This window comes from Cygnus olor, chromosome 10 (genome assembly GCF_009769625.2).
Source record: "Cygnus olor isolate bCygOlo1 chromosome 10, bCygOlo1.pri.v2, whole genome shotgun sequence".
Taxonomy (NCBI): Eukaryota; Metazoa; Chordata; class Aves; order Anseriformes; family Anatidae; genus Cygnus; species Cygnus olor.
The window spans coordinates 9,677,820-9,690,496 of NC_049178.1; the positions used below are offsets into that span (position 1 = coordinate 9,677,820).

Consider the following 12,677-nt stretch of genomic DNA (forward strand, 5'->3'; position numbering starts at 1 on the left):
GTATCTGAATGGCAAAAGAGAGAGGAACCAAAACTTGAGATGTAGAGGGAACTGCAACACTGAGAAATGATGTATGAAGGACTTAAATGAACTCCAGAGAATCTTGCTGAAGAAACAATAATGCATTTCACTAACATCAAATAACAATGTTGTAACACTGTTGGCTTACTCTTGCATTACAGTTATTATGCAAATCAAAATGGAAAAAAAAGTATGTTTTTCTCATCATACTCTGATTTCTTTGTCAAATGGTTTAATGAAAGGCGATCCCCTCATTGTCTGAGTTTTCACAATCTGATCATCGAGAATGGCTTGAATCTCATCCACTGCAGACAGAATGTGAACACCAGTTTCACGATACACAGTCATATTGAAGGAAATCGAATCCCAGGTTTCCATCATGGCATGCATTGCTTTTTCTAAGGAAAATTCCTACCATATGAAAAGAAAATAATTTATTCTACTTACTTTATTATTTTTTTCAGGTTGATTAATTCAGTACATGATCTTACTGAGATGAATAAACTATTTTGATCTAACAGCATAAGTTATTTTTAATGTTTTTCTTAGTAATTCATTTTCTAGTGCATAGAAAGCAGTACCCTCAGGAAATACAAAGGACATAACATGAAAGACAAATGTTTACACACTCACAGTTATCTTTTAATGGGCCAAAGTCTCACCAAATCTCTTTAGTATAAGGGCAAAGGCAAAAGGTCTAGCAGGTCATAAAAGCCAGCACAAAGTGACCTGACATTATATTTGTCACTATCAAATCTCCATGCTTACCTTACTCGCACCCACACTTATAGCTTCAAATTCTTCCAAATAAGGGGCTAGATTCTGCTTTAAAACTTTTCTCAGGGTAGTTCCAGAGTCTGGTGTTAAATCATATCCTACTATATTTGACATTTGCTGCCAATGCCGAGTTCGCATGCCAGGGTTACAAAAGACATTCACAGTGGGAATATTCTCCTAGTTGAGGAAAAAACATTTATAACATAAAAATTGCAATGTGCATTATTTCTCAACTTTTTTTCTCATCCTCGTTTTGCATTTAAAATTCTGTTCCAGTAGCTGATGACATGAGAAGTCTTTTCTGAAAAGTGCAGACAGATCCATTCCATTCCTAAATAATTGCAGTAAATTACTGAAGAAGAAATATAATACTATGAAGCAAAGGTCTTGGCAAGAAAGTGAAAAGGAACAAAATTTCAACTATGTTATGTTAAATCAGACTTCTACTTAATATAATACATGGTCCCAGGTCAAAATTCTTAACTACATTCTTAAATGTTTCCCTGAATCCCCAAAGCACTTTTTTCCCCTGTATGCATTCACTCTTTAACTGTCCACATCCCTAAAACTGCTAAAAAATCTATAATCTTATTAAAATAAATGGGACAGTACAATGTAGGCATGGTGATTCGGAGCTCTGGCTCTCTCTATCACAATAGGAAGAAGAAATAACTTACAGAGGATACTTCATGGTGCTTAGGTTCAAGCATTTTTCTTTAGTTTCCCGTGACTAGATTTAGATGTCCACAAACACAGAGTAGCAAAAGCGTAAATCCTTGTACACTAGTTCATATGTAGGGTCTAATCAATGCAAGTTTAACAGACATTCTTAAAAAAATTGCATAGCCATAACTATTACTCAAACAAGCAGTAGCTTTCTGCTATCTGGCCTTCCTTTTGAGGCCCTGCTGGACAGAATGGAAGAGGAAAGGTTTTGCCCTCCTGCGTCTCTGAACATTTGCGTGAGATCAGAAGAAATTTGGCCCTGGTGCACCATTCAACTTACTAGGAAAGTTAGTAGTTCTAAATGAGTTTTACTTGTATGAAACATCAATATCCTAACTTAAAGAGGAAAACTCTGACACTGCAGCATTTACCCATACTGAGTAATTAATTTAGAATTTGTCCCTTAGCATTAAATATTAATAACCCTCGCCATTTTATTTTTACCTTAAAGTCTTTAATCTGCTCAAGAACTGAAGAACACATTGTAAGAGTTGGATTTGCCTTTATTTCTTCTCCTTTCTTCTCTTCTACAGTTCTGTGTTGTGATGTCTTTTTCAACTCCTGCTGAATTTTCTTCTGTTTTTGTTGGAAGAGTTTTGACATTTTGTATATCTCTTGAGAAATATCATCAACCTCAGCCTCCATGCTTTCCCCATTTAGTTCCAAAAAGGCACCATCCATCCATCTGAGAAAAAAACAAAGTTAAAAAACAGAATAGCAAATGTACTACACAAACATTTAACACTTTGTTTTGCAACACAAATAAGTCAGATTAATTTAATAGTTATTTACATGAGAGTAAAGCTCTTGTTTCCAGTTACCATCATTTTACACAAAATTCTAACGCATTAGAAAAGGGTGGCTTGATCATGCTCTTCTGTGTATTTCTGTCCTGCTCTCAAAAAAGATTAATACTTTCTAGTCTTATTGAAAGAACGCAAGAACTGGTAAGAAATCTCACTTAATTTAGAGTCATATCACAATTTTTGTGGTAATATCTAACCACTGGAGAGCAGCATAATCATTTGAGCACATCTACATGGCACTTTGGACGGACATTAGATAAAGTATGGTTTTCATTACATGCAGACTGTGACCTTCCTAATTAAACTTCTTCCTCTTCTGGCATACAAAATGGCTCATACCTAACCATTTTTTTTTGTCCCAATACATTTCTTTCGCAGAACTTTTCTTATTTATAGACTTACCAGTGTGACCAATACAGTTAGAATCCAATATGAAATATACTTATTTGTATTGCATTTAAAAAAAAAAAACAACAGATGTTTTCTAGCTGAATTAAAAACAACAACCCTAATATATAAACTATAGTACCATTAAACTTGGATTTCTAGCAACTGATAAAAGCTTACAAGAAAACAAATGGCATGTTCTATATCTGACATGAACAAAAATAGCATGAGTATTTTGTCCACTCTCCCTCATTTACCCTCAAGTATATAATATTGAAATACCTCTTCTGTGTTTGCTGCCATTTCAGTATAAGTTGGAAGAGTTTCTGATATGGTTCAATATCAACTTTTAAGTTGCTGAGGAGTGGGAAGACACTCAATTTCCACTTGAACAGAGTCTCTTCTTTGTTAATATGAGCTACTGTTTCATCTGCCTCTTGTATGCGTTTCTGTAATGCTCTCAGGTCAGCTACATACTGAAATCAAATAATTGAATGTCTTGAGAAATAACTAAGCTATACTCTGGACAGCTATCAAAATAAAGCATCGAAACATAGTAAGTCTTCGTATTTTTGTCTGTTGACTCCCCCAGGGGTAGAGAGGCCTTGCAGAGAGATCTTGATAGAGTGCTGGGCAATCACCAGATATATGAAATTTAAAAACAAATGCTGGATTCTGCTCCTGGCATATTTGGTTTGTTCAGCCCAGAGCAGAGCAGGCTGAGGGGAGGCCTCCTGGCAGCCTGCAGCTTCCTCCCAAGGGGAAGGAACCTATCAGCTAATTTAAGCACAATTTTATAGTAAACTTTCATTTGAGTCAGATGTTATTACCAGTATAGCCCAAGAAACCAGACAGGTGGGGGTAGAGCTTTTAATGAGTTTTGACATTGTGGCAAGAGGGTAATACACTTTGTAGTTCACATTTGCTAACAGAATTGATTACTTAATTCTAAACTCCTTCCAGGATCCCTGTGTTTTAAACATACAGAACATTTCTATCCATTTCACACTAAATGTTAGTCATACCTGTTGCATGCAGTCCAGTTCTGAGTATTCTTCAAATTCTGTTACAGAATGTACCAGCTTTTCTAATTCCACCATCAGTTTCTCAGACTTCTGTATTAATTCTTGTTCTCCTTTACATTTGGACTCTTCAATCATCTACAAAACAGACGATTGTTTTTATAGTAAAAAACAATGCAGAAGTGGTTGTAAATCCCCACAATAATTAACATACACAGTGCTGTCTAAATTAAATATTTAGCACAGGCAGAAAATAAATGATACAGGTAAGTTATTATCCTTAAAATAAATACATTTCTTGATGAGTTGCTTTCTGTATGTCCCATTTAAGTGTGTGCAGCCTCTGTATGTTAATGTGGAACCCGTACCTCAACAATCATAGCAGTTAGAATTGCATGAAGGACTCCTTCAGAAAAAGATAGGGAAGCTCCAATTGCTACAGCACAGGGTAAATATTGACACCATAAAGACATGTATTACAGCAAAGAATAAAGAGATTCTCATCTTTAGGATTCAATGCTTTATTGCCAAAAAAGGAGACATCTACAGTTGTTGAAGTCCAATGCTACCCCACATGTATCTACTCCTATAAAAGGCAGAAATTATAGAACACAAGAAAACTCTAAAGCACAGGATCTGCACAAAAGTGGGTTACTTTTAAGGTATCAACTAAGAAATCAATCTCTGCAAAGGAGATCTCCTAAGACAAGAATACTACTGCCGCACAAAAATTGTGAAGGACAAACAGAACTTCTCCAGAGGAACCAGTCCTTTTCAACTGCATTACAGTATGATTGGCAGCAGTTTTAAACTGAAAGAGGGTAGATTTAGATTGGATATAAGTAAAAAATTTTCCACAATGGGGGTGGTGAGACACTGCAACAGGTTGCACAGAAAAGTTGTGGGTACCCAATGACTGGAAATGTTCACAGTTGGTTTGGACAGGATTTTCAGCAACCTGATCTAGTGAAAGATCCCATTCAGCAGGGAGGTTGGGCTAGATGAATTTTAAGGGTCCGTTCCATGATACTGAGATTCTATGAGGAATGGACTTATATCTAACAGTATAAAATTCAAACTTGCAGACTCGTGAAGATCTGATGTAAAAATATTCTTTTCCTTAAGTTCTAGCACAATGCAAGTTGCCAGATAGTCAGCTACTGAGAGATACATTTCTGAGGGACTCCCATTAATAAGTCAGATACACTCTGTAGCAACATTTTCTTTAAAATAATTTGAACAAGCGTCATGAATTCTCTGTGTACAAGTATAAAATTAATTCCACTCATTTGGGGGGGGTGGTGTTACATTAATGTAAAATATTTTGTTTGCATGTTATCAGACAATCTCACCGTCTGGGTATATTTTAAGTTAGAGATTTATTCAATATCCTTGGACATATTCTGTAGTATGGAAATCAAACATAGCGGAAGAGAAATCCTCAATTGTGATATTTAAAAGGTATCGCTATTTTTATAAAAAATGTTAAATGCCATTTCTAAAAGTCATTAATAAATCCAAGGACAAATTCTACACAATTACTACAAAGAGAAAAAAGAACACCAAAAGGCTTGACTTACTATATCTTAGCCAGAGAGAAAGAATGCTTGCAAGACAAATGTAGACCAGAGGAAGAAAAAAAAAAAAAGGAAAAAAAAAGTAATCTAATAATCTAATGTTCTCTTTGTAACTGTAGATGTCATGTATTTTCTATTAGTGATGGCTACCTAAGTAACACAATTCCTACCATTCATTACTAACAAATGTTATTAAGGGCTGGCAGTTATATTTTCAGTAACAGTCAATTGCATTGTAGTAATTTTTTACATTCCTATGAATTACCTAGTATTGAGCACAAACAAATTAGGATATTAGGACTTGTTGAATGTTTTAAGCTGCAATGACAATTTTCTGCATTTTTTAATTACTCCAAAAAGCCCTCTTTTGATATAAAAACCTGGAAATGCATTATTTAAGCTCTTCAAAATGAGTAAGGTTCATGTTATATGTATAGATATATCTAGCTGCTGAAAAAATGAACAGCTCAAGAAAAGTGAAAAATCTAACAAGTCAAAATATACCATAAACAAAGAAAATACCCTTACATTATCATGTTCATCAAAAATAGGGTCAATCTTCTTTGGCCATAGAAGAACTGTTGCATTCAGTGCAATGTCTACAGGAGCAAATGAAAAAACATCTAAGAAGTAATTCATTTGCCAACAGCACTCCTATAATAGACATATCACAAAACTTTATGTATCATAGGCCTGTTTAAGACACAAGGTAGGAAAAAAATGATCTACAATGATGCAATAGGAATCTACATTTCATGGACTTTTCAGAATTTAGAGCTATGTCAGGCAATTGAATATTAACATTCAAAATATGTAAAAAGTTACTCAAATCCCTGCCCCCTTCATGAACTTCTTTCTCTAAATATGACTTCTGTGGCCAGTTAATCTAAGTGTGAAATCTTCAGATATCATTTTATAACATTATGCAACATAAATATGTTATCCTTAAAGCCGTATTACCAAATCAGAAAATCTGATGCACATCATCTTAATGTATAACAACGCACAGAGGTTCTTATCCAATAATGTTTTTGGCTGACACACACCTTACACAATTTTCCAGGTTTGTTCTCCAAGCACACACATGGTACTAGTGCTAACGTATCATCATCTATGTTCTGCTCAAATAGCAAATTGCTTCTTGTGTGTTCAAAGCCATGATTTATTATACATAAAATTATCTTTACTTTTAAAGTAATAATTTTAAAATTATCTTTGCTTTTACAGAAATAGATTTTTTAAGCAGCCCTGAAATAAGTTTCTAGGCACAACCAATAACCTGAATGCCTTTCAGTCTGCTTTATTTTATCAAAAGCTGCATTTCCTCACTGATGTGCAGAACACATGGGAATGGGGAATCACAAGCCTAGGTTGTTTCTCAAAGAAAGGCATATGACAAAGAATGAGCAGAACTTTCCACTTTAGTATGAAGCAACACTGAGGGTACAGTTTATTAATACACGCAATAAGACAACTAAATTCTCTGCACTCCAGAATGAATTCTGTATTTGTATACACCAGCACGTTTGGTAAAAAATAAGAATGAAAGAATAGTCATTTACCTTGATCCTTAGCAAGAGGTCCTGAACACCTTTGGTTTTGACCTCCTTTATGTAAGCTATTGTTTCCATTATTTCCTCCGTGGTCTCAGGAACTTTTAATGCACGTTCTTTAATTGTTTCAAATTCTCTACATATCCTATAAATTAATTTTTACATAAAATATCAATTTTTTAATATTTTAGTTTGGCTTTTTAAGGATTTTTAAAGATTTTAAAGATTTAAAATTTTTAAAAAAACTTTTTAAGATTTTAGTTCAGCTTGAATAGAACTAAAGTTCAAATCACTGTCTTTTAAGTATTACCCCTGTACAGCTCCATTACTTTATGAAATTAAATATACGAAATTAAATAGAGAATATGAACAAGTAAGCCTAGCAAAATACTATTTATTAACTTACAATAATAATAGGTTTGTTTGAATTTGGGGGTATTCTTTTGCAACAAATGCTTCAATTATTTTTAATAAGTACATAAAGTGCTTAAGTGACTTAAGCACAGTATCATTAGCACACACTCAAACACATCCCTAGTACATATTCTTTCATTCTGCTAATACGGAATCACTGTAAAACAGGACTATAATTTGTCCATTTTAACTGAACAATTTAATATGACTTCACTAATGATCTAATCTATACCTGCAAGTTAACTATTAGAATGCATTAGTATTACTATCTGGCATTATCTATGAAAGCCTAGAGGTATCTATCATGTAATACAAGAATCCATCCAGTCTTTGACAGTGCTGTACTACTGTATTTCACACTTAAAAAGCCGTAGTAGTAATGAAGCCCTTTGATCTTTTAGCTCTCCCATTATCCAAGCTTAATAATAATTTCCTCCACTAGTTTTTAAGCCTAGAGCAAAGGAAAAAATGCATCAGCTGGAGCAACTTCCATGAAATTTTTACTTAGCCAAGAGCCTTCGTTAAAAAGAGTATGGTATTTTTGCATTTCTTCTAAATATTTCCACTACGGATTTAGCACACATAACGTTCACAAACAGAAAATTCTACTTACTTTTCATTTTCCTCTCTGTAATTTGCAACTATTCTGTCCATCAACATTTTTGCAAAGGTGTTTGCACTACTAGCCAAACCTTGTTTTAAATCCTCACAATTCAAACAGATCATTGGAAAATAAGCCATCTCTGGTAAACTCAAGATTTCCTTCTCGAGGGTGAAGAATTCATCTATGAACTGCAAAAGAACATTAGATTTACATTGCAGGGCTGTTACTTAAATATTTGGCTAAATGAAAAAGTATTACACATCCGAGAAAATAAATACTCATTTTTTCTATTTACCACATACACTTCTACGGAAAGAAAAAGCTTATTTTGTACATTTGGCAGTCAACATGACTTTTAGCTAAAGGCTGAATACCTGTTATTCTCTGATCCCTTTTTATCACTGCTATACATACAGTAAATATTACAAAATGTAGAAATAAAAACTTACAGCAGTGTATTCACCAAAACTGTGTTGTTCTGCTTCAAATCTTTCTACACGTGCCTGTGCAGTTCCATCCACAAGCCAGCCATACTTTTCAACTGCAATTTGAGAAATACACATTTTATAACACACTGTACAGTAAGTTACTTATTTCAAAGTAACACAGCCATTATTTAAACATACTCTTTTATCACTCACCATAGTTTTCAAAATATTCCTTTGGACCTTCTAAGTTGTCTTTGATAGAGCTTTTCAGTGTAGATGTGGCCCATGATATGACGTGAGTAGGAAGCTCAGTGTCCAGACAAGTAGTGTCTCCCGCTAGCCAAGAATGTACTGTTTGGACATTCTAATAGAAGTGCAACTTCTGATTATTTAATTTAAATATAAAAGCAATACAGGGATACATTTATTTTAAAAGTAAATTGCAATCTGCAGAAGACACTATATCAGAAAAGTATGAGACCCTAATCACAATTAAGGCCAGGCACGTGACACGGACCTAGAACAACTCCTCCAGATTCAAGAAGCTTATCAAGAAACATGTAAGATGGACAAAAATTAACTACATTATCCAATCTTACATAAATTGGAATTCTGTCCTACATGCAAAATAACACAACTAAATCCAAAACACTTTTCTGAAAGTGCTATCACATATGATTAAAGGCCAATACTCAGTTTGCAGGGATACACTTAAAAGCCACTAGAAAAGGCTTGCCTTCCCTGCGTCATAGATTGGTTCCTATAATATAAATCCTTAGGTATTGTATATAGTAGTTGTTTGGTGCCTTTTTTTTTTTTTTTAAGCAAGGCATATCAACTCTGATTTTCTTTGTTTTTCTTTGTGGATCTTAATTATTAATGCAAGTTTATAGTAAATCATCACACATAAATAAGGTGTTAGAGATGTTTCTACGCAAAACATTAGTTCACAGTATACACTGCAAAACTACTTGATTTTCAGTGTTAAAAAGACATGCCTTAAAAAATACATAAATAAATTGTTAAGTGTGTCTATTTGTATTTAAAGCACCTCCAGGTTTTCTAAACATACAAAAGAAAAAAATATATATAAAAGGTTATCTTCTAGCTAGCTTTCTTTCCTGGTTAAGTTTTCAGACTGATTTCTATTCAATGAACAGACCGACTGTTCATTTGTGGACATACACACAGTTTTGCAGTTCAGAACAGCAGACTAAAACAACCAGTAGCAAATGTGCCACTTTTTCATGAACAAGGAATAGCAAAATGAGTTTCAGAGCCTAGAGTTCTGCTGAGCATCACGATTTATTATAAGACCTGCAGAATCCTCAGGGAAAATAATTATCAGGAGATGCATTCTGCTTCTCATTACCATCATAGTCGGCATCCTAAATTACTAATATCTACACATGGTGAGCTGCTTAGCACTTATATATTTAAATAAAGATAAAAGCATACCTGGAGAGTCTGTCCTATACGATTCACTATAAACAGAATTGCTTCTTCCAGGTCTTGGAAGCTTGGATAAAATTCCATTTTTTTTTCATCAAGAATCAGTTCCATCTTAAATAAAGGTAGACGACTTCTGTCTTCAGGATCAAAAAGTTTCACAAATGCTTCAACATTTCTTCTCAAGAATTCTTTCAGCTAGATCATAAAATATATCTCCTATTATTAGCTGAAAGAACAGGGAGCCCCATCCCACCTTCCCTTCATTCAGTAAATCAGGTTTTCCATTCACTGTAGTACTTTTGGCCTGATTCATAGATAGCTGAAGCAGTATGAATCTTTCTGATGACTTCAGTGGGTATTAGTCTCAACCCTTTAAGAGCGCAAACTAATAAACATGTACACAAACACTTCAGTAAAGTCCATGCATCTATTCTTGCTACAAAAGTAAGTCTATTAGTAATATGTGCCTTAAATATAAATGAAATAAATGGAATGCATTTTCCTCTAAATGCGGTGGTGGTTTTTTTGGTGTTTGTTTTTTGTTTGGTTTTTGATGCGCTGTGTTTTTTTTAATATGACAATAATTTGATTAGAATATCTTCCATTATTTTTCTACAGACTAAATAAAGGTTTGATCCTAAAAATGTCTGCCTTCTTGAAATGCTGAACTTAGATATTCCCACTGATTATTATATTCATAAACAGAACAATGTAAACAACAGATGCTTCAATTTAACTTGATGTTAAAGGATTGTTAATTTTCGGTAAACTCAAAAAACCCCTACCTTTCACATGAAGTTAATCACAAGGAGGAAGCATATTTACCTGATTAATCATGAGCGTAGCCACACAGTTGTAAAAAGAGTCAACCTGATCTAAGTTTATACTATTCAAAGCCTCCTTCTGAGTGAAGAGGCTGATAACTCTTTGATACCATGTATTCAGTATCTTCTCTTCTGCTTTTGAACAGCATAAAGAGACATCGGTCTTTAAAGATTCGCAGTCAATTGGCCCCTTCAATCTACAAAAGAAAATTACAGCCTACTGTATACAGAAAATAGTAAAAAAAAAAAAAGGAATGAAGCGATACTAATGTTATACTGTATTAGAAACACATTCTTTCTTAGCAGTAAGCAGAGTGGGAACCTAAGTACCGCTTCTGCAGTCTTAAAAGAAAAAAAACAATACCTCAAACCTTAGAAAATGAAGAACAGTTACCAGAAAAAAAATGAGGTAAAGACAATGAAACTCCAAGATTAAAAATAAAATTCAATAACTGATGAAAAATAGTAAGAATAAGAAATATGATCCACTTCAACCAGAGTTTCATGGAGATCATGGCATTGACATTAACTAAATAATGAGTAGACCTTAACAGAATTACAGACAAAACATCAACTGAAACAGCTGATATTACCAGAAATTTAAGGGCAAGTAAAATATTTATGCTTAGAAGAAAAGTTAAATTAAATGTGTGACAACACAAAGTTGTGACAACACAACACTATGATTCTATGAGCACAAAGTAACCTGCTCAAAGAACTTTAAATGACAGATTGAACATATTTATTATAGAAAAAAGCCCCAAAACACAGTAAGTAATAGAAATGCACAAACTCTTTTGTTTACCAGCTTCAAAAATCTATCGGTTAATAATTCACCAAAACAGACTTTACCTGAAACTTGAAAAATCCACTATAAGAAAGGTAGAAAATGCTGAATAACCAAAATCCAGTAAAGTTTTCATTGTGGGGTGAAGAATATGCAAGTTAGAAAGGATCCGATTTTTTGCGTGGATAAAACTGTTATGCCATGGTCTAGAAAAATCTAGGCCTCTGAATAAACAAACAAACAAACAAAAACAAGTGGAGTTCAAGTAATATTTGAGTAAAACATTATTACAGATAAACAAAAGTATCAAAAACCTTATTCATGAAAACAAACATTTACTTAAGTGCCATACATACATCCTCAGTATAATGCCGTGGAAGCCATAATCTGTCTAATCATCCATGATTTTATACTCCAGAGTATTTTCAAATCACCTGCTCCTCCAGAAGCTCTATCAATGTAAACTTCAAACTTCAATAAACTGCTAACAGGAAGTATTTATCATCAATGTTTAGGTGGCAGATGTTCTAATGTTCCAGAAATTGTACAATTCAGATAATTATATTCTGTCTACCTCAATTCCTCTTCTACTTTGCAGAATATAATACTCTTTGCATTTGGTCTCAAGGTTTCACCGCATAGCACCAAGGCCAAATGAAACCTTGGCATTGGATGCAGTTTCAGCATGTTAAACTACTGCATGATGTTGCTGTCTGTGGGTAAAGTGTCCTGCATGGACACACTTCATTCCAGAGGCAACTTTAGTATCTAGGCACTCAGGGCTGGAAGTCTCATTTGCACTCATTGGTTCTACTCAGTGTAACTGTAGCAAAAGCATTAAAACATTGTCAGCTTTGTAATTCTGAACTTCATATATAAAATCCACTATGAACAGAAAAAAACACCTCATTAAGGGTCTCCAGAATTAATATTATGCCATAACTCTGTTCATGCAGCTCAATTAGAATTTCTCACACGCAACTGAGTGTTTTGCCTATGGGTAATTTGATAATTTAATCCACTCACAAAGGTGATAAAGACAAAGGTGCCTCCTCTTCGTATTCAAGCCCTTTTACATTTGGCTTAATAAGAACACTTCGCACTAGGAAGAAAAAAAGTAAAAATCAACAAATGTATGAGCATGTTCAATAGGCACTGTACTTCCTCTGTCATTCTCCACGTTGGCCTACACACATAGTGGGATGGAAAGGTAACTGTACATCCAAGTCTCCAAAAAATCATTCTCCCAAAGGTAGCTCAAAATCACAGCTTTTGAAAATACCTGTACAGAATCAGGTG

General features: G+C 34.1%; 1 protein-coding gene across 5 annotated transcripts in view; it reads right to left on the bottom strand.

The window, feature by feature from the left end:
* Window positions 1-12,677, bottom strand: part of DNAH12 (dynein axonemal heavy chain 12) — a 71,586-nt gene that overhangs the window by 53,390 nt on the left and 5,519 nt on the right. For all 5 annotated transcript variants that reach the window (XM_040569316.1, XM_040569314.1, XM_040569317.1 and 2 more), the window contains exons 6-19: window positions 12,405-12,480; window positions 11,444-11,602; window positions 10,593-10,788; window positions 9,774-9,962; window positions 8,529-8,679; window positions 8,337-8,428; window positions 7,897-8,075; window positions 6,879-7,014; window positions 5,845-5,970; window positions 3,743-3,877; window positions 3,000-3,193; window positions 1,969-2,209; window positions 790-975; window positions 232-432 (exon numbers count right to left, since the gene is read on the bottom strand). In XM_040569316.1, coding sequence (XP_040425250.1) covers window positions 232-432; window positions 790-975; window positions 1,969-2,209; window positions 3,000-3,193; window positions 3,743-3,877; window positions 5,845-5,970; window positions 6,879-7,014; window positions 7,897-8,075; window positions 8,337-8,428; window positions 8,529-8,679; window positions 9,774-9,962; window positions 10,593-10,788; window positions 11,444-11,602; window positions 12,405-12,480 — 2,261 coding nt within the window. The remainder of the gene's footprint in view (window positions 1-231; window positions 433-789; window positions 976-1,968; window positions 2,210-2,999; window positions 3,194-3,742; window positions 3,878-5,844; window positions 5,971-6,878; window positions 7,015-7,896; window positions 8,076-8,336; window positions 8,429-8,528; window positions 8,680-9,773; window positions 9,963-10,592; window positions 10,789-11,443; window positions 11,603-12,404; window positions 12,481-12,677) is intronic.